Genomic DNA, 22744 nt, shown 5'->3' on the forward strand with positions numbered 1-22744 from the left:
GGCCATTTACATTCCAGGTTACTACCTGGCCCGCCCTGCCATTTTTTCATAAATATTCCTATTGTTTGCTCTGGATTTCCTTTGTACTTTTCCTGGGAGATTTTATGCTTTGACATTGTTTCATAATTGTGATTATCCTCTGTGTTTCTCGGTGTAGCACATCCTTAAGTATCTGTCATGAGGCTGGATGAGTGGTGATAAATTCTTTCAATTTATGTTCATTTTGGAAGGTCTTCATTTCACCTTCATTCATAATGACAGCTTTGCAGGGTACAGTATTCTGGTTTGATAGGTTTTTGGGTTTGTTTTCTTTGTTGTTGTTTTGCTTTTTTGTTTGTTGTTTTGCTTTTTTTCTTAAGACTTGGACTATGTCTCCTCATTCTCTCCTAGCCTGTAGGCTTTCTGGTGAAAAGTCAGCTGTGAGTCTAATTTGAGATCCTCTGAAAGTAATCTGGCCTTTTGCTCATGCACATTTTAGAATCTTTCCTTTATGTTTTACTGTTCAAAGTTTGACTACAATGTGTCATGCTAAAAATCTTTTCTGGTCATGTCTATTAGAGTTCTATTTGCTTTCTCTGGATGTAGCTTTCTTTTCTCCAAATTTGGGAAGTTTTCTGTAATTGTTTCACTAAATAGGTCTTCTAATCCATTCTCTTTCCAAACCTTCAGAAACTCTGAAGACCCTTTTTTTTGGTCTGCCTGAAAAATTTCAAAAGATTTGTCTTCTAGCTTTGATATTCTCTTCTGCCTGATCAAGCAGAAGTTAGGGCTTTCTGCCACATTTTTTTATTTGATCTATTGAATTCTTCACTTCTAGTATTTCATTTTGATTTCTCTTTAAAATCTCAATTATGTGGGAAAAATTTTCATTCATGTCATGTATGGATTTCTTTAATTAGTGGATTTCCTTTTCATTGCTTCTGAGTCTGCTTCATATATTTCATTAACCTCTTAATCTTCACATTCTAGTATTAAAGTGTTGTGTTCCTCCTCTCTTCTAAGTGATCAATGACTGGATGTTAGCCCTTAGTGAGTGCAGTACTCATCTGCGCTTCCTTACAAACTGCCTAAGGATCTGTGCAGTCCTTAATGGATGCTGCTGCATTGACCCACCCCAAGCATCAGGGAGCTCTGAGCATGCAGAGCTGCCCACAGTGATTACCCAGAGACACAGCTACACCCTGCACCCTCTCATGCAGTCAGAGTCTCCATAGGCTCAGCACTCAGGGCTCCAAGAGTCAGGGTGAAGATCCACTCTGCCCTGCTAGCCAGTCCCATCCACATAGAGACTGGGACATGCCAGAGCTAGGTGCTTTTGGGTGCTCCACCTAGGCAGTTTGAGCCCTGGAGCCCAGTATCTCTCATATGTTGAGAGGCTGGGGGAATCTCATAGTCATAGGTGGGTACCCAGCCCCTTTCCAGTCTTCCAAGCCAGATTCAAAGTCAGTATGGAATGTGGATTTTTCCCCTTTGGTAAAATCTCTGGATCATGTGCATGCACAGTACCCACAAGCTTCAAACTGTTTCACAGTCATGCTCGGCACTTGCAAGAGTATCTGTAGCTGGTACTAATGTCGTAATGGCTACCCCCCCAGCCCTGGGTCCATTGCACTGAGGTTGCCTCTGCTGACAAGATGGTCATTGGACCTGCCGGTTGCACCTAAGCTGCTGCAGTTGCGTCTACTGACAAGATGGTGTCTGTCCCTGCCAGTTTCTGGGTATGCACACAATAGCTTCTGTAGAGCTGCTACCTATTTATGTCCAAAATGGCACCTGTCTGCCCTCTCTCTCAGCTGGTTGCCAGGTGTCATTGTTGGGGGATGGGGAGAAAGAAACATGTCCTTTTTTTTCCCCCTCTGGGCGAGTATGCACCCTTGTCTCCTCAGGAATCTGAGCTGTATTGAAAGACAGTGTAGTCTGCTAGACTCACCCTCTGGGTATATCACCACTGGCACAGCCCACTGCAGTCCAATCTCACCTTGCTCTCCATAGCTGGTGCTTTCTCCAGCTCAGTGCTGCTGGGTTCATTTGTTCTGTCCATGCTCATTGCTGCGTCTCTGTACCTTTCACACAGGTCCATAGCATCACTCCTCCTTCTGCAGAATCGCCACTGCAGTTTTCCTTCCTGCTCTCCCCTGAGAATTTACTTTCTCTGCTTGTTGTTGTTGTTGTTGTTGTTGCTATTTTCCCCTAACCTAGAGCTGACCACTCTGTCCCTATTCTGCCACCTTGGAATCCTTAACAGTGCCTTTAAAAATTAAAATATATGTAACAAACATTCTTGGGTGATAAGATATAACAAGTAGGGGCTGGCACTGTGGAATAGTAAGCTAAGCATCTCCCTGCAGCACCAGCATCCCATATGGTGCCGGTTTGTGTCCAGGCTGCTCCTCTTCCAATCCAGCTCTCTGCTATGGCCTGGGAAGGCAGTCAAAGATAGTCAAGTACTTGGGCCCCTGCACGCACATGGGAGACCCAAAGGAAGCTCCTGGCTTCGGATCAGCCCAGCTTTGGCCATTGTGGCCATTTGGGGAGTGAATCAGCGGATGGAAGACCTTTCTCTCTAATTCACTCTTTCTGTTTGTAACTCTACCTCTCAAAAAAAATTTAAATAAAGATATAACAGGTGTAAAATAATGACATTGATTGATTCTTCTTGGTTATATCTTAATTCCTACCTATTTTGGCATTATTTATTAAATATGGAATCTAATAAGCCACTTGTATCAGAAACATAGTAGGAATAGGAATCCAATAAGCTTTTCCTTAATAGAAAACTACATTTTTATAATTATTTCCAGTGTAAGCCTGAGAAGTTAGATTGATATCTGTCTGTTTCATAATACAAACTATAAAGTAAAATCTATGTTCTTGCACCTTCATTGTTGGTCAGCTCTAAAAGAGTTGCACTAGTGGTGATATAATGACAAAGATGTATAAGGTATAGAATAGTCTAGGTGGTTGTAAAACAAGTTTTTGTGCTTGTGAGCCCTTAACAAAGAAAGAATTTTCTTCCTTCTTACCTAGCAGTTCTGGGACATGTTCAAGACTGGTAAGCCACAAGCATGGTATCAGATTACAGACTCCTTCTATCATGTTGCTTTGCCATATCTAGGGTATATAGCCATCATCTACAGCACTAAAGATTTGCATTCCAGTCTACAAGAAGGAGGGCATACTCTTCGTGCTCAAGATAAAACCCAGAATTGTTACACATTTCCTCTGCTCATATCCTGTTGGACATAACCAGTTCATAAAGTTGCACGAGGAAAATCTTGGAAATAACTTGGTGGAGTGATCATATACTCTGCCGAACATCTGTTACTATAAAAGCAAAAGTCATTGGAGAGACAGCTAGCAATCAACCAGTTACAATGAGATTTGAAGAACAGTATTTAGGAATAGAAAAGAAAAATGGAGAAACAACTTCTTTTATATATCCTAATATGCAAAGAAATAAAAATATAAAAGAAATCCTATTCAAAGACATCCCAGCCACATTACACATTTGCATATTATGAAATTCTTCCAAATGCATTATATTTCAAAATATACTTATCACATCTATGATCTTTCAGATACTATTCTATAAAAAAAACTGTAGCTTTTAAGTTCTTAACTCCTTGTAAAATGTATTTTAAAATTGTGATATAAAAGCTTATTTTTGTCTAATGAATAACTTCGGAGAATGGCATATAAAGGATACAGAATAAAGATCCTTCCTTATATTGTCACCCTGAGATAGCTGATAAAATTAGACTATTTTATGTGTTACCCAATGGTATATTATGACCACTTTCCTATGTCATTAAAAAATCATGCAAAAGCTTGAATTTTTGATGTTGTCTTTTCCCTGAAATGACTTTTTAGTTTTACAATAAAATCATGGTACTGTTAACAAATGTATAAAATTTATATCCAGATGATATGAGTGAAAGATTTGCTCTTCTACTTTAAATATCTTTTATAAATACTTATATGATACTCTTCTAAAATTAATCTTCAAAAGATGTTTTTAATTCTATAACGAACTGAAAATATGGTTAACTGTTTAACTTCCTTTACTGTGTTTGAGAATTAGTTATATTACTTGTTTACCTTAGGAGATATATTTATGCCAACCTACTCGAGTACACTTCACCTATATTCCTGTATTATGTCATGATCTGTTTTGCTCTATACCTCCCTAGCTATGGGCATATGTGCCTTAAGATACGGTTCCAAACCCTTCATAATAATAATAACATCAAAGATTAACTAGTTTTCTTGGCTGCAGAAGTCTATTCGAAAAGACCACAGTACTTTAATAACCTCATAGATGTACAGTTTTCAATAAAGTTACAAGAAGATCATGATTATCAAACCTTCATTCCTTTCTTTGTAAAAACATAATGTCAATCACAGAATGTGACATAATAATAAATTGTACTAATTCTTAATTACCATAAACATAAATCTTTCTCTTGGGTATTGATTGAGTATTGGGTATCGATTCTCTAATTAGAACCATTCTATTTTTTTTTTTTTTGACAGGCAGAGTTAGTGAGAAAGAGAGACAGAGAGAAAGGTCTTCCTTCCATTGGCTTACCCCCCAAATGGCCGCTATGGCAGGCAAACCATACTGATCTGAAGCCAGGAGCCAGGTGCTTCTCCTGCTCTCCCATGTGGGTGCAGGGCCCAAGCACTTGGGCCATCCTCCACCACCTTCCCGTGCCACAGCAGAGAGCTGGACTGGAAGAAGAGCAACCAAGACAGAATCCGGTGCCCTGACCGGGACTAGAACCCGGGGTGCCGGTGCCGCAGGCAGAGGATTAGCCTAGTGAGCCCTGGCACCGGCCAGAACCATTCTATTATTTAAATATTATATGATAATTTTTGAATTCTGAAAATACCAGGTTTTAAATTTAACGAAAATTAAAAATTTAAAATTCAGTTCCCCATTCACATTAGTTACATTTCAAGATTCAGTGCCAACAGGCAATAGTGGTTACCTTGTTGGAGAATGCAGCCAGATGGCATCAGTAATTCTTGAGTCCCAGAAGCTACGGCCTTATTCTGTACCAGTTTGAAGAGTGGCATCAAATTATTTCACCTTCTAGTGCCTCAATTTTCTGAGACAATATAACCTCTAAAGAATGAAGGCTTAATAGCTATGGTGATTTGATACTAGAAACACTAGTTATTGTTATAATCACAAAGTGATTATATATGATACTATGGCAGCTACCATTTTGGCTTGCCATGTTATTTAACAATGAATTCATTTAACTGTACCTGCATATCTTATCTACATCTTTTTATTACTTCAACAACACTAAAATATAAACAGGACAGGTACTGTTAATTTTCTGGATGAAACTAAAAGGCTGAGTGACTTGTACAAAGTTAACATAGCGATCAGTGGAAAAATTAGAACTAATATCCAGGTTTTGTGATTTTAGCCACTATGTATCAAGTGCTTAATATATATTGAAGGATATATTGAGCATGGTAGTGTATTACATTAATGATTACAACAACTTCACAACATAGCTGTTTTACAGTAAAGAAAAGGTACGATGCATAGAGACTTGCACAAGAGTGAGCATTTGGTTCAGTGGTTAAGATGTCCGTTGGGATGCTGCATCCTATAGTAGAGTGCCTAAGTTCAAGTCCCAGCTCCATTTCTGATTCTAACTTCTCATTAATGCACACCCTAAGAAGCAAAAGTAGATGGTCAAATATTTGGTTCCCCACCACCCACCTGGGGGACTTAAAATGAATTCCTGGATCCTGGCTTCTGCCTGGCCCCACCTGACTGTTATGTGTATTTGAAGAATGAACCAACAGATGGAAAAATCTGTTTCTCTTCCTTTTTCCCTTCCTCCCTTAATCTCTTTGCCTTTCAAATAAATATTTTTTTAAAAAAAAATAAAGTATGTTACACAAAGATTGTTTATACTTCAAGACATACTCAAAAACAAAATGGAAAATTGAATTAAAAGATGAATTCACTTAAAAATACATTTTATTTGAAAGACAGAATGACAGATGGAGAGACAGAGAGAAAAGGAGTCATCCAGCCACTGGTTCACTCCTCAAATGGCTGCAATGGCCAGGCCCAAACCACACTGAAGCCACGAGCCAACAGCTCCATCCATGTCTCCCATGTGGGTATCAGGGGCCCATGTACTTTGGGCACCATCTTTTGCCTTTCCCAGGCACATTAGCACAGAGCTGGATTAGAAGCAGAACAGCTGGAACTTCACTGTGCTCTCTAAGATGGATGTGGGCATAACAAACAGCAGCTTAACTCACTGCACCTGAAAGCTGGCCCCGTTAAGTTGATTTTAGTGCAAAAATTTTTAGAATTCGTGTATAGTTTTTTCATAATAAACACTTTCCACTAACTTTTTGAAGTAGCTTCATAGGTTCTTTTATGGTAATTCTAAAAATGGAATATTATTACAAGAATAAAGGAACCCATCTTCATGAAAAAATAACTACATTTGTGAGTACATGTTATTTTCCAGGCAGTATGCCAAGGACTATGATAGTCATTTTTCATATTCACAATAACCATAAGAGTTAAATATAAGTTTTCACATTTATAAATGAGAACGCAAAGACTCAGAGTGTCAAAGGCAGAATTTAAAACCATACCTATATAACTACAATCACTTTGCCATTCTGCCTTTTTATTTCAATCATCTGCCTTTTCCTATATTCCTTGCTGCCATATTGCTTATTACTAATTTATTACAGTTGGGCTTTTTAAAAAGTGTTTGGCATTAAGAAGTTAACAAGAAAGATTTCCTTTGTCCCTTTGTTTACCATATTATACTAACAGTGCCAAAAGCAGGTGCTTTCATCACTTCCATAGCACAGTGCAGGAACCTGGCTTTGTCTCATACAGTCTCTGTAATACCTTGGGTGTTACACTTTGGTGATAAGGTGACAGTCTATAATACTAATGTAGAACTCCACATTCTTACCTTCGACCTCTATTTAAGCAGTATCTTTACTTATAAAATGGGAAACTTCTGCAATTCCCTTAGAACTAAAGGAAACCAAACCATTCACTCAGTGGACATTTTGATTTAAAGTTCTATTTGCAGTAAAACATGAGACTGAAGATTAAGCACTGTTTAGGAAATCATCTTACTATAGCTAAATAATTTACATTAATGGAAAGAGTTGATTGTGTGCATGTAGAGGGATTAATTTTCCTCATTGAGCAAAATTCTGTTTTCTTTTTCCTACATGACCTTAATATCCATCTGAACTTTTCAATTCATGTAGCCTTAGTATTCAGAAATAAAGTATCTAGAGTCCTTCTAGGTCACGGAGATCTTCATAATGCTTTTTTATGATAAATGGTGTTTTGATTTAAGTTTCATTTCCTGTATACATTTCCTGTTAAATTTCACTTTTTTTTTAATTTTCTGGTTAAATGCCTCTTGCACTAGGTACCATATTCTGTGTAAGACTGCTTCTAAGAAGGAAATTAAACTAAGTTTGTATGCATGCTTCATGTGCAAAGATAAAAGACAAATTGTGAAAGAGAAACATACTGTTTCTAGTAAAAGTCTCCATCTCTAGAATTAGCAGTACTTATAAACATATGAGCTATAGTAATATACAGAAAAGACTGTTTCATTATTTTGTAAAATTGAAAGTTTTTCCAAGCCAAGGTATTTGAAATTGCATTCATTTAAGCAGAAGAAATAGCTGGCAAATATCTTCACATCAGGAGGTATGCATGCTAAGTTGTTATAACCTTCCTTTTGTTTATTCAGCGTAAGGTAACTTGATGTGACAAGGTATGACATATCACAGTGATGACTCAGGTCAGTAATTTCAAAAAAATTTCTTGAAAACAGTACCTTCAAAAAGGTTTTAAATTAGTTCTGTCATTTAAAAAAATGCACAAAAGTTTAGTTAAGTCTTTTACTCAGAAAAAAAGGAGTATCTGGCAAATGAAGAAGGGGAAGGAGTCTCTAGGTTCTCTGGGTTAGAGTGCTTTCCAGCAGTGGGAGCTATACATCAATTGCTTTGCCAAACAATTCAAGTGATAAGATAATGTTTTCCTCAATGTACTTCGATGTGCTTCTCCTTTTTTCCCCTAAAGCTTCTGCAGTTTAGCTGGTGTCACAAACTCCTGCCACAAATGAAGAGGTTTCAAAAGGGATAGAGGTAGATGAGTTGATCAAAAAGTTAGGTTTGGAGGTAGGTATTTGGTGCAGTGGTTACATCCACTTGGGATGCATACATCACTTATCAGAGTGCCTGGGTTTGAATCTCAGCTCCACTTTCTATTCTAGCTTCCTGCTAATGCCTGCCTGGGAGCCAGCAGATGACAGCTCAAGAACTTGGATTCTACTATCCACATGGGAGACAGAAGTTCAGAACAGGACTCCTGACTTCAGCCTAGCCCAGCCACAGTTGTTGGGGGCATGTAGAGAGTGAAACAGCAGATGGAAGAGATCTCAGTGTTGGTCCAATATGTCTTTCTCACCCTCCCTCTTTCCTTACGTGCCTGTGCTTTTCAAGTATGATTAAATAAATTGAAAATGTTTTAAATTAAAAGATTTACTGGGGCCAGGGCTTTGGTGTAGTGGGTAAAGCCGCCGCCTGCAGTGCCGGCATCCCATATGGAAGCTGGTTCGAGACTCGGCTGCTCCACTTCCAATCCAGCTTTCTGCTATAGTTTGGGAAAGCAGTAGAAGATGGCCCAAGTCCTTGGGCCCCAGCACCCACATGGGAGACCCGGAAGAAGATCCTGGCTGCTGGCTTCGGAATGGCACAGCTCCAGCCATTTTGGCCAATTGGGGAGTGAACCAGCAGATGGAAGATTTCTCTCTCTCTCTCTCTCTCTCCTTTCAAATAAAATCAAAACTTCTGAAGTGCCAAATTGGGTTTCTATCATAGGAAAATAAGTACTTATTAAAGTAGATATTAAACTGCCACTTTGAGATGCAACAATTCTGAATAGTCCTTGACTCGACTGTTGAGGAACCTTTTTTTTTTATATTCATACTATTTGTTTAACTCTTAGTGTTTGCTTAATCTTTTGAATATAAAGTTACCTGAAAACAGATCTTTGTAAAAAAAAAAAAAAAAAAGGTGAGAATTGGAGAGAGATGAGGAGAAAGTGTAGGAGGGAGGGTAGGTTGGTAACAATCACTATCTTCCTAAATTTGTATATATTAAATGCATGAAGTTTGCATTCCTTAAATAAAATTTAAATTTAAAAAATGGTAAAGTATAACATACAATTGGAAGAGTATACAAAACTCAAAGAATTTTGACTACATGAACATACCTATGTAACTGGTATCCAGATTGTGAAACAGTTTTTCCTGTAGTCCAAAAGGCTCCTTTGTCCCACCTTCTCATACCTCCAAAGGATAAATTCTCTTTTCATTTAATACTATAACTTCCTTTTACCTAGTTTTGAAAGAGAATTGTGTATCCTTACCTAGAAATATGTACACACATATATTTGTAAGTTAGGGTGCTACATAGTAATGACTATTTGGATCCTCATGTCTGTGTTGAAGTAGGTGGTTCTGACTTATTGGTGAAATGTACCCATATTGTTACATATGCAATGCTATTGTACTTCACTGTTTATTCATGTCATTGATGAACATTTGGATGGTTTCTAGTTTAAAGGTAATATAAGCATTCTTCTGCATGGCCTTTGTGAATTAATATAGTGATTTAATTTGGGTATAATTCTTGGACTTTCATAATTGCTGAGTCTTATGAAATGCATATGTTCAGTTTTAATAGGTATCATCAAACATTTTTGCAGAATAACTATAGCTGTTTATATTCTGTCAGCATGTGAACGTGAACATTCCATTTAATTCTCATATTTGCTAACACTTGGTACATTTTACTCATTCTGGAGGGCAAATAGTAATATTACATTGTTAATTGAATTTGCATTTCCATATGACTCATGAGGTTGACTACATTTTTGTTTATTGGACATTTGGATATAAATAGCTCTTGTGAAGTGCCCTTTCAAGACTTCTGTCCAGTGTTCTATCGAGTCATCAGCCTTTGTCTTGTACTTTGCAGTTCTTTATATGTTCCTTATACAAGTCTTTTGTTGGATGTATGTACTGCAAACATTTCTTCCTACTATTGGGTCACATTTTCTTTTTTGTTTTTTTTAAGGTTTATTTTATTTATTGGAAAGGCAGAGTTACAAAGAGGGAAATGGAGACACATACACACACACACACAGAGAAGAGAGAGAGAAAGAGAGAGCTTCCATCCACTGGTTCACTCCCCAAATGGCCACAATGGTGAGAGCTAGGCTAGGCCAAAGCCAGGCATAATAGTTTCTTCCAGGTCTCCCATGTGGGTGCAGGGGCCTAAGGACTTGGATCATCTCCCGCTGCTTTCCCAGGTGCATTAACAGAGAGCTGGATGGGAAGTGGAGCAGCTAAGACTTGAACTGGTGCCCATAAGGGATGCCAGCATTGCAGGTGGTGGCTTAACCCAATATGCCACAACACTGGCCCCCATTTTCTATTTTTTAATACTGTCTTTTGGGGTCATTGCAGTGGTATAGTAGGTTAAGCATCTGCCTGTGGCACAAGTATCTCATATGGGCGCTAGTTCGAGTCCCAGTTGATCCACTTGCAATCCAACTCCCTGATGATGGCTTGAAAAGCAGTGGAAAATGGCACAAGTGCCCGGGCCCCTGCACACATGTGGGAGAAGCTAGAAGAAGATCCTGGCCGAGCTCTTACCATTGCGTGCATTTAAGCAGTGAACCAGCAGATGGAACACCTCTCTCTCTGTCTATAACTCTACATCTCAAGTAAACATAAATGTTAAAAAAATACTTTCTTCTAAAAACTGATATTTTTAATTATTAACAAATGGTCATGTGTCACCCATAGGATGCTGAGAAATGTCTTAATAAATTATTTCATCACTGTGTAAATATCACAGAGCACACTTAATCTAGGTGGTATAGGCCACTCACAATAAGCACAAGATATATGAGGCTGCTGCTGTTGTAACACACCATATTGTTTTACAGTAAAACTTCTTCATGAGTAAAAGTATGCTCTAAAATAATCTTTATGGTCCAACATTGTGGCACAGTGTTTAAGCTTCTGCTTGCAGTGTCCACATCTGCTGTTGGAGTGCCCATTGCAGTCCTGGCTCCACTCTTTTGGTCCAGCTCCCTGTAAAGCATCCTGTATGGCAGTGTATAACGGCTTAAATGCTTGCTGGATAGAGTTCTCAGCTTCTGGCTTTGGCTGGGCCCAGCTCTGAATGGGGGCTTTTGGGGGGTGAATCAGAGTATGGAAGGTCCCCATCCCCACCTTTCAACTAGAAACAAGGTTTTTTAAAAATTATTTTAAGGCCAGCACCGCGGCTCACTAGGCTAATCCTCTGCCTTGCGGCGCCAACACACCGGGTTCTAGTCCCGGCTGGGGCGCCGGATTCTGTCCCGGTTGCTCCTCTTCCAGGCCAGCTCTCTACTGTGGTCAGGGTGTGCAGTGGAGGATGGCCCAAGTGCTTGGGCCCTGCACCCCATGGGAGACCAGGATAAGTACCTGGCTCCTGCCATCGGATCAGCATGATGCGCCAGCTGCAGTGCGCCAGCCACAGCGGCTATTGGAGGGTGAACCAATGGCAAAGGAAGACCTTTCTCTCTGTCTCTCTCTCTCACTGTCTACTCTGCCTGTCAAGAAATAAAAATAAAAATAAATTATTTTAAAATATAGTATGATAAATAAACAATTAGCAATTTTATCACTGTCAAGGATTATGTACTATGCATAATTGTATAAGCTATACTTTTTATACAGCTGGCAGCACAAGTTTTGCTTAAACCAGAATCACTGTTAACATGTGAGTAATCCAGTGTGCTATGCTGTAATGATGCCTGCAGCATAACTAGGTGATTGGCATTTTTCAGTTCCATTATGTTCATCTTTCCATGTGTCTGTTGGCCATTTGTGCTACGTCCTTTGAAAAATTTCTGTTCATATCTTTACCTAATTTCTTAAATGAATTGCTTATTTTTTTATTGTTGAGGTTTTTTTTAGCTCCTTATATATCCTGGATGGTAATCCTTTATCAAATGTATAGTTTGCAAATTTTCTCTCATTCTGTTGGTTGCCTCTTTGCTGAGTGTTTGCTTTGCTGTGCAGAAGCTTCTTAGTTTGATGTCATCCCATTTGTTTCTTTTTGCCTTTATTGCCTATGCTTCTGGGGTCTTATCCAAGAATTTGCCTGTGCCAATGACTTGCAGTATTTACCCAATGTTTTCCTCTGGTAATTTGATGTTTTCAGGTCTTGGATTTAGATCCCTGATCCATTATGAGTTTATTTTTGCATAAGTTTTAAGGTAGGGGGCTTGTTTCATAGTTCTGCATACAGAGATCCATTTGTCAGAGCACCAATTGTTGAACAGACTGTCTTTTCACCAGGGAGTTATTTTAGCTCATCTGTCAAAGATTAGTTGGTGATACATGTGTGAATTAATTTCTGTGCTCTCTAATCTGTTCCATTGTCTACATGTCTGTTGTTCCAGTACCAGGCTGTTTTTATTATAACTGCCCAGTAGTATGTCTTCAAATCTGGTATTGTGATGCCTCTGCTTTGTTCTTAATGATTAGGATGGCTTTAGCTATTCTTGCTTAAAGTATTCAGGGTTTCATGATTTCATATGAATTTTAGAAACTTGGTCCAGATCTGCAAGGAATGTCGTTGGTATTTTGATTGGGATTTCAGTGAACCTATAAAATGCTTTTTGGTTGTATGGATATGTTGATAATATTAATTCCTCAAATCCACAAACATGGAAGGTTTTTCCTTTGTTTCTTCTTTTTTGTTTTGTAAATTCCACTTGATTCAGACAAATGATCATTCTGTTGTGTTGTTGGATTCCATTAGCTAGTATTAGATACTATATTTTAGTATTTTTTATGTTTTCCTTTTCTAAGTTTGACAGTCTTCCATTTGCTTGCTCACTTCACAAATGGCTGCAATAGTCAGATCTGAACCAGGTGGGAGCCTGAAGCCAGGAGCTTCTTCCAATTCTCCCACATGGGTGGCAGGGGCTCAAATACTTAGGTCATCTTCCAGTGCTTTCCCAGGTGCATAAGCAGGGAGCTGTATCAGAAATGAAGCTGCAAGGATGTGAACCAATGCCCATATGGGATCTGGATAGCAAAGGAGGTAGCTTATCCCACTATGTCACAACACCATCCCCACAGAACATTTCTTAAATCACTGAAACTACTCTAGGATACTTTAATGATAGACAACATTTCACTGGACATTTGTCAGAACCCATAAGACAATCGATAAGATGGTGGCCGGTGCTTGGCACAGCAGGTAAAGCCTCCACCTGCAGTACTGGCATCCCACATGGGCACTAGTTAGAGTCCCAGGTGCTCCATTTATAATCTAGCTTCTCTTCTATGGCCTGGGAAATCAGTAGAAGATGGCCTACGTCCTTGGGCCCCTGAACCCATGTGGGAAACTTGGAAGAGGCTCCTGGCTCCTGGCTTCAGATTGGCCCAGCTCCAGCCATTTCAGTCATTTATGGAGTGAACAAGCAGATGGAAGACTCTCTCTCTCTCTCTCTCTCTCTCTCTCTCTCTCTGCCTCCCTGCCTCTCTGTAACTCTTTCAAGTAAATTAACAAATCTTTAAAAAAAAATAACAGTGAGCCCTAATGCACACTATGATTCTGGGTGACAGGTAAATGTAGATTCACCAGTTTTAACAAATATACCAATGATGTTGGGAAGGTTAGTAAGACAGAAGGCTATACATATGTGGGAGCAGGGAAGTATATTAGAAGTCTATACCTCTTACTTAATTTTGGTATGAACTTAAAATGACTCTTAATTTTTAGAGAAGATTGGGTAGTGAAAAAAAATACTGTTAGAACTTTGGGTTTTCATTCACTCTGTAAATCAATTTGTGGAGAACTGGCATTTTATAACACTGAATTGGGTGTTGTGGCATAGCTTCAGCCTGGCCCAGCCCTTGATTACTGCAGCCATGTGGAAAGTGAACCAATATATGTTCATGACAGTCAGGGCTAGGCCAGGCTGAAGCCAGGATCCAGGAACTCCACAAGGGTCTCCCATGTGGGTCACAGGAACCCAAGCACTTGGGACATCCTCTGCTTCTTTCACAGGCATGTTAGCAGGGAGCTGTATTAAAAGCAGAACAGCTGGGACTTGAACCAGCACCCATATGGGATGCCAGCATCATAGGTGGCATTTTAACCAGCTGTTAAATTATTAAGCTGGCCCCTTGATTCATAATTTCCTTTTTCAATTGGCTTCTCCAAATCTACTGACTCCCCAGGATTAACAGACTTTGCCTGGTGTCACCTGATGTCTGGAACTCTGAAGTCTGGTTGTGACTCAGACAAGCATCAGTACAGTAGAATCATTTTGAATGTGGTCTTTGGAGCCAACTACTTAGGTCCGAATCCCGTCTTACTACTTCCCATCTAGGTAATCTTGGATAAATCATTTAACATCTGTGTGCTTGAGCTTCCTCATCTGTAAAATGACGGTAATAATACTTACTTCAAAGGATTGTTGTATGAATTAAATGGATTAATATGTTTAAAATGCTTACCATAGTACTGGCACAGAGTAAGTACTATATAAATGAGCGTGGTTTCTGTCATTATAGCCTTAATTAATTTGTTATTTTGTTTATTCAGTATTTATTGAATTCTGCTTGTACCAAGCATTGTTCTAAGCATCACAGAAATAGCAAGAAAGGAGATAAAAGCCTTACAATTGAATGCAAAGAGGTAGACATAAATAAGAGGATACAGAGGCCAGAATTGTGGTACAGCAAGTTAAGTTGCTGTTGGTGATGCTGGCATCCTGTATCATAGAGAATGGTTCGGTTACCAGGTGCTCTGCTTCTCATATGGTTCCCTGCTAATGTCCTTGGGAAAAGACACTGAGAGACTCTGAGAGAGTTCTAGACTCCTGGCTTTGACCTGGCACTGGCCCAGCCTCAGCAATCCCTCTGCTATCACTCCCTCTCTCCTCCTTGTTTCTCTGTCACTCTATCTTTAAAATAAGTTTTTAGAAAACAGAATACCACAAAAAGTTGTGGAAAATGGAATAAAAGGATAATTTGAGCAAAAAAAATTGAAATGCATGCTTATGAAAAAGTTCATGGAAATGCATGTTATGAAAAAAGCTGTACATGAATTTGAATTTTTTGCACCAAGATTTCCAAAAACTTTTTGAAGTACCTTTGTGTTATGTCATATGGAGAATAAATACTACAAAGAACAAAGAATCAAAGGAAGGAGAAAATACTTGGACAATGATGAAGAGGTGAGTTTTTCTTTTTTAATATAAGTGGTTCATGAATCTATTTTTACAAGGCTGCATTTGAGAGACACACAAAGAAGACTTAATAACAAAAGCAAAGACTTTGGGAAATTATGTGATGTGTTCATGAAAAATAAGGAGTTTCAGGCTGGCCCAGCCCTGACTGTTGTGGCTGTTTATGGAGTAAATCTGAGCATAAAAAGTGTCTGTTTCTCTTTCAAATAGATGAAAAATTAATAAGCATTTTAAAAATTCTCAAGAGAAGTAGATTGTTCACTAGAATTCTCAAAGTATAATGGAAGACTCTTTAAAAAGCTGAAGAATTGGAAATACAGATTAACTATGAAATCAGGTTAGGAAAGGAGGTGGTTAAAAAGGACAATAAAGGAGAAAGCCATGTAGGAAGCAGTTTGATCTTCAGCCTACTGGATGACTGCCTTCCTCTACTCCTGAGGAAGAGGATAAGAGACTCTAGGGTGAGTAACATTTCACAAAAATGGGAATGAAGTGACAGTGTACAACTGAGTGAGGAATGGTACGATCCCTGGCTTTCTTTCACTGACAGAGTATCTAACTTTCTAGGCAGCAGACTTCAAAACAAATCTGACTAGTAGTAAAAATTTCTAACATCTTGAGTTCTCCAACACATAATCTTCCCTTAACCCCCAAATTACCCTATGTGTAGCTCCAATCTACTCAAGCTCTCTGAGTTTCCAGTTCATCTTTTTAGTCTGCCACTTTATCAGATAACCAAGAGTAAAGACACTTCAAAAAAGCCATTTATAGACAGAGTAAAAACAGCAACATGACAGAGAATAGAAAGCATGCTTCAAAAGAATAAAAAAGACTATCATCAGTATTCTCAGAGTGGTTAGAGAAGATAATATATCCATGAAATGAGAACAGGAAGCTATTTTAAAAAAACTAAGAACTAAAAGGTATTTTCAGAAATAAAAATATGATCCTAAACTGTATAAAAGTTTTTTGATCAACTGACTGAAATCTTTCAGGAAATAGAAACCATTATAAGCAATAAAAATATGGTATAGTAACCATTTAAATAATCAGTCCCAAAAAGAAGATAAAGGGGAGGAAACAATCAACAATGTTAAAATAGAACTTTTGAGGGGCTGGTGCTGTGGTGCAGTGGGTTAACAACCTGCCTGAGGCTCTGGAATCCCATATGAGCACCGGTTCAAGACCCAGCTGTTCTACTTCTGATCTAGCTCTCTGCTATGGCCTAGGAAAGCAGTAGAAGATGGCCTAAGTCCCCTGCACCCACGTGGAAGACCCAGAGGAAGCTTCTGGCTCTTGACTTCAGATTGGCACAGCTCTGGCTGTTGCAGCCAACTGGGGAGTGAACCAACAGATAGAAGACTTTCTCTCTCTCTCTCTCTGCCTCTCCTCTCTCTTCGTAACTCTGACTTTCAGATAAATAAATCTTTAAAAAAAATAGAACTTTTGAAAGTGAATTACAAGAGTTGCAAAATGCAGGGCTGGCACTGTGCCATAGTGGATTAAGCCACCACCTGTACCTCTGGTGTCCCATTTGGGCACCGGTTTGAGTCCTGGCTGCTCCACTTCTGGCCTAGCTCCCTGTTAATGTGCCTAGGAAAGTAGCTGAAGATGGTCTAAGTGGCTTGGGCCCCTGCTACCCATGTGGGAGACCCAGAAGAAGCTCCTGGCTCTGGCTTTGGCCTGGCCTAATCCCTATTGTGGCCATTTGGGGAGTGAACCAGTGGATGGAAAATCTTTCTCTCTCTGTCTCTCTCTGTCTCTGTGTGTGTCTCCTGTCTCCTCTGGCCTTTCCCCACTCTGTAACTCAAATAAATATATCTTAGAGAGAGAGAGATGCAAAGTACTCAGCAGCATGGATAAAATAGACCCCCCAATTAAGGTGTATCACTGTAAAATTAAAATTTTATAACTCTAGCAATAAACCTGACACTAAAATAAACAGGATCGGAATGGCATTGGACTTCTCAGCAGCAACTTTGGGATGAGACAAAGGACTTCCCATGAGAGCTTCTCAGACAAGGAAAGAAATGAATTACCTTGTCACTAGTATGGCAAATTAAATACTGGTGCTTGGCCAGAGACCCTCATTTCTTTATCCCTGATCTGTGACCTTGGTACATGAGATCGTTGTTTTATCCCAAAATCTTATAATGGGCAACTCCTATTGTACCAACAGCCCATCCTTCTGATAGTGTAAGTCTTGAAGCTGGACTCATATGGTAGAATTTTAACTTGAAAAGACTTCCAGACACTTATTTGAAAAAGGCAGAGTTACACACACACACACAGAGAGAGAAAGATCTTCAACCACTGGTTCACTCTCCAAATAGCAGCAGTGGCTAGGACCGGACTAAGCCTAGGCCATGAGCCAAGAGCTTCCTCCTTGTCTGCCATGTGGATGCAGGAGCCCAAGCACTTGGGCCACCTTCCATAGCCTTCGCAGGCAATTTGGCAAAGACCTGGATCAGAAGTGGAATAGCTGGGAGTTGAACTGGCATCCATATGGGATGCCAGCATTACAGGAGGCAGTTTTACCTACTATGCCATAATAGCCCACCAGACACTCTTAAGCTAAAACTAACTTGTGGTGCTCTTAAATATATCAGGCCCTTCAGTCAGACCCCAAGATCTAAAATTTGATCTTTTACATTAGGAGTAATCATATATATGGTTGAAACTTAGATAATCCAGATAGAGACAACCCACAACCCTCATCAAAAATATTTAAACATTCCTCATATTCATGATTTCATCCTTAATTTTCCTAACCTCATTGTTCTGCTAAATTGAACCTTCTCATAAGAGCACATGTTGGGCATTCCAAATCCAAAAATCTGAAATCCAAAGTGCTCCAAAATCCAAAACCTTTGAGTGTCAACATGATCTTCATGTGAAAATTTACACATAACCACTCATGTAATAGAGTGGTCAAAATATGGGTACACTAAAAATACTATATAAAATTACCTTTAGGCTATATGTATATATGAAAACATAAATAAAAACATAAATAGGTATATATGAAACATACATGAATTTCATGTTTATACTTGGGTTCTATCCCCAAGATATTTCATCATATACTTATATTCCAAAATCCAAAGATATTTAAAACATGTGTGATTCCAAACATTTCAGATAAGCAGTAGTCAACCTGTATAAGTTTTCACTTGATTTCAGGTCATAAATTCTTCACAGAGTTTTCATTAACGGAGATAATTATGAATCAACAACAATGGATATCTCCACACAGCAATACCTATCTAATCAAGACCATTATAAATTTCAGGGAAGATGGCGGAATAGGGAGGGAGCACACCGAAGGTCCGGGAAGGGAAGGTTCAAAGAGGGGTGAGAATTTGTAGTTTTGGGGAACAAGAAGCTCTTCCCAAAATTGGGGAGACAGGGTGGACCCGTGAGAAGGACGCGGACGCCTGAGGCGCAGGACACCAGCAGGAGTGTGTACGCACCAGCGCTGGAAGCTGAGGTGAGATGGGGTGCTTGCCCAGCACCGTGGCAACAGCCGCCGCCGCCCCTCCCCCAACCCACCCTGAGACGGACACTGAGACACACACGACTGAGTGGGGGAGGAAATAGAAAACGGAACAGAGTGAGTGGCGCCTGCGGAAAGAGTGCACGATTCAGGGGTACTAATTGAGAGACTGAGTAAGCCAGTATCTCTTGGCGCCTCCTCGGAGCTGCAGCAGGCGGGAAGCAGCCATTTTGTCTGTTTACATTCGGGCTTAAAGGAGAACTGTCTTTGCCTCAACACTAACCTTCAGAGGTGGAGCCCAAAGGTGGAGCGGAGCGACAGGACATTTATTGCGCAGGGGCGGGCATCGAGGGAGGGCAGCTCAAAGCCCTGACGCCCGTCTACTCAAGTTAAAAGGAAAAAAAAATTGAATAGCGCCTGCGGGAAAAGGGCAGGATCCAGAACTGAGGAATCAACAGGAGCCGCCCAACCCATAATCAGAGCTGCAGCGGGCAGAGAGCAGCCATCCTGTCTGTCTACGTTCAGGCTGTGTAGAGCAGCCTGCTTACACTGGATATTGGTACAGACTCACAGCAGCCTATAGCAGAGGGAAATCAACCTGAAAAACCACCCAGATGGAATGCCAAAAAACAAAACAAAAACCCACAATAAGAATATAGAAGAACATATAAACATGCCAATGGAGCAGGCTAAACCAACCATAACAGAGGCTGAAGAAGAAGTTGAAACCATGCCAGAAAAAGAATTCAGAAAATTAATAATCAGAATACTTAGAAATAATGAGAAACAGTGTCAAGAGCCGAATGAAAAACAAGCCCAAGGATTAGAGATCCTGAAGAGAAGCCAGAATGAAATACTAGAACTGAAAAACTCAATTGACCATATAAAAAACACCGTGGAATCCCTCGGAAATCGAACAGATGAAGTAGAAGACCGAATATCAGAATTCAAAGACAAACTTCCAGAAATAATACAGTCAGGGTGCAGGAAGAAAAAATTAAAAAATACGGTCAGAGACCTACAAGATTCAATCAAATGGTGTAATGTTCGGTTAATAGGAGTCCCTGAGGGGGGTGGAAAGAGAATGGATTGGAAGGTGTCTTCAATGAGAAAATATCAGAAAACTTCAAACAAAGGCAGCTGGATAACAACACACAAATACAATAGATAGCCAGGACTCCAAACAGAGTAGACCGGAAGAGAAATTCACCATGACACATTGTAGCAACACTCAGCTCAGTGACACACAAAGAACAAATCCTAAAATGTGCCAGAGAAAAGCGACAAATCACATTCAGGGGTAAGTCAATCAGACTCACCCCAGACTTCTCATCACAAACACTACAGGTAAAGGAGACAATGGCAAGATATTTCAAGTTTTAAAAGTCAAACAATGCCAACCTAGAATACTATACCCTGCAAAGCTATCATTTATGAATGAAGGGGAAATAAAGATCTTCCATGACAAATAGAAACTGAAAGAATTTATATCCACGCGTCCAACCCTACAACACTTGCTCAAAGACGTGCTGCACACAGAAATACAAAAACAAGAACTTCACTACAAAAAAATTGAATGTAGAGTAACCCACAAACAAAGTTCAAAATACATAAACAGCTCATTTCAAGGAAACATGAATGGGAAAAGACAGTACTTAACAGTAATCACACTGAATGTGAATGGTCTTAATTCCACTACAAAGAGACATAGACTAGCTGATTGGATCAAGAAAGAAAATCCATCTATATGCTGCCTTTAGGAGACACACCTTGTCAGCAAAGATGCACGCAGACTGAAAGTGAAAGGATGGAAAAAGATACTCCAAGCTAACGGAAATCAGAAAAGAGCTAGTGTGGCCATCCTAATATCAGACAAAATAGACTTTAACACAAAAACTACTAAGAGAGACAGAGAAGGGCACTATATAATGATTAAAGGATCTATCCAACAGGAAGACATCACTATTATAAATGTATACACACCTAATTACAGGGCGCCTGGCTACCTGAAAGAATTACTAAAAGATTTAAAGGGAGATATAGACTCAACTACAATAGTAACAGGGGACTTCAACACCCCACTCTCACCAATGGACAGATCAACCAGACAGAAATTCAACAAGGAAACAACTGAGCTAATTGACGCCATAGACCAAATAGACCTAATAGATATCTTCAGAACCTTCCACCCCACAGATGCAGAGTTCATGTATTTCTCCCCAATACATGGAACATTCTCTAGGATTGACCATATGCTAGGCCATAAAGGGAGCCTCAACAAATTCAAAAAAATTGAAACTATACCATGCAGCTTCTCAGACCATAGTGCAGTGAAACTCGAAATCAACAACCCAAGAATCTCTACACCATATGCAGATATTTGGAGAATGGACAACATGATCTCTAAATGAACAGTGGTTCATTGAAGAAATTAAAAGAGAAAAGATTTCTAGAAACAAATGAAAATGATAACACAACATATCAAAACCTGTAGGACACAGCAAAAGCAGTGCTAAGAGGAAAGTTTATAGCAATTAGTGCCTACATCAAGAAGCTGGAAAGGAACCAAACAAATGAACTCTCCATGCACCTCAAGGATTTAGAAAAACAGCAGCAAATCAAGCCCAAATCCAAAAGGAGGAAAGAAATACTAAAGATCAGAGGAGAAATAAACAGAATTGAAACAAAAAAAATACAAAAGATCAAAAAAACTAGGAGCTGGTTCTTTGAAAAAATAAAGAAAATCGACACACCATTGGCCCAACTAACCAAAAAAAAGGAGAGAGAAGACCCAAATCTGTAAAATCAAAGATAGTAATGGAAATGTAACAACAGACACAACAGAAATAAAAAGAATCATCAGAAACTACTACAAAGAGATGTATGCTAACAAATTGGGGAACCTGGAAGAAATGGATAGATTCCTGGACAAATACAACCTTCCTAAACTGAGCCGTGAAGATATAGAAAATCTAAACAGACCCATAACCATGGAAGAAATTGAAGCAGTAATAAACACACTACCGAAAAAGAAGAGCCCAGGCCCGGATAGCTTCACTGCCAAATTTTAGCAGACATTTAGAGAACAACTAACCCCAGTTCTTCTCAAATTATTCAAAACGATTGAAAGAGAGGGAATCCTTCCAAATTCTTTCTACGAAGCCAATATCACCTTAATTCCTAAGCCCAGAAAAGACACAACAGAGAAAGAAAACTACAGACCTATCTCCCTGATGAACATAGATGCAAAAATACTCAACAAAATTCTGGCAAACCGAATACAACTGCACATCAGAAAGATCATTCACCCGGACTAAGTGGGATTTATCCCTGGTATGCAGGGATGGTTCAATATTCGAAAGTCAATCAATGTAATACATCACATTAATAAATTGAGAAACAAAAATCATATGGTTATCTCAATAGATGCAGAGAAAGCATTTGACAAAATACAACACCCTTTCATGATGAAAACCCTAAGAAAATTGGGGTTAGAAGGAACATTCCTCAACACAATTAAGGCAGTCTATGATAAACCAACGGCCAGCATCATATTGAATGGGGAAAAGTTGGAGGCATTTCCATTGAAAACTGGCAGCAGACAGGGATGCCCACTCTCACCATTGCTATTCAATATGGTCCTAGAAGTGTTAGCCAGAGCCATCAGGCAAGAAAAAGAAATTAAAGGGATACAAATGGGAAAGGAGGAAGTTAAACTATCCCTATTTGCAGATGACATGATACTATATATAGGGGACCCGATAAACTCCTATAAGAGACTACTGGAACTCATAGAAGAGTTCGGTAAAGTAGCAGGATACAAAGTCAACGCTCAGAAATCAACAGCCTTTGTATACACAGACAATGCCAGGGCCGAGGAAGAACTACTA

The 22744-nt window shown here is 39.3% G+C and overlaps 1 protein-coding gene and 1 long non-coding RNA gene across 27 annotated transcripts in view; one reads left to right on the forward strand and one right to left on the reverse strand.

The window, feature by feature from the left end:
• WDPCP (WD repeat containing planar cell polarity effector) overlaps positions 1-22744 on the forward strand; it is a 378644-nt gene that overhangs the window by 299127 nt on the left and 56773 nt on the right. For 25 of the 26 annotated variants that reach the window (XR_007918238.2, XM_051842843.2, XM_017340735.3 and 22 more), the window contains one exon: positions 8304-12838. The exons of the other annotated variant lie outside the window; for it this stretch is intronic. Coding sequence is in view for 24 of the 25 variants with exons in the window: in XM_051842843.2 (XP_051698803.2) it covers positions 8304-8314 (11 nt within the window). In the remaining variant the exon portion in view is untranslated. Of the gene's footprint in view, positions 1-8303; positions 12839-22744 lie in introns of those variants that run through there. 26 annotated transcript variants of the gene reach the window in all.
• LOC103347670 (uncharacterized) overlaps positions 1-22744 on the reverse strand; it is a 323804-nt gene that overhangs the window by 42965 nt on the left and 258095 nt on the right. The gene's annotated exons all lie outside the window — the stretch shown is intronic.

This window comes from Oryctolagus cuniculus, chromosome 2, assembly GCF_964237555.1.
Source record: "Oryctolagus cuniculus chromosome 2, mOryCun1.1, whole genome shotgun sequence".
Taxonomy (NCBI): Eukaryota; Metazoa; Chordata; class Mammalia; order Lagomorpha; family Leporidae; genus Oryctolagus; species Oryctolagus cuniculus.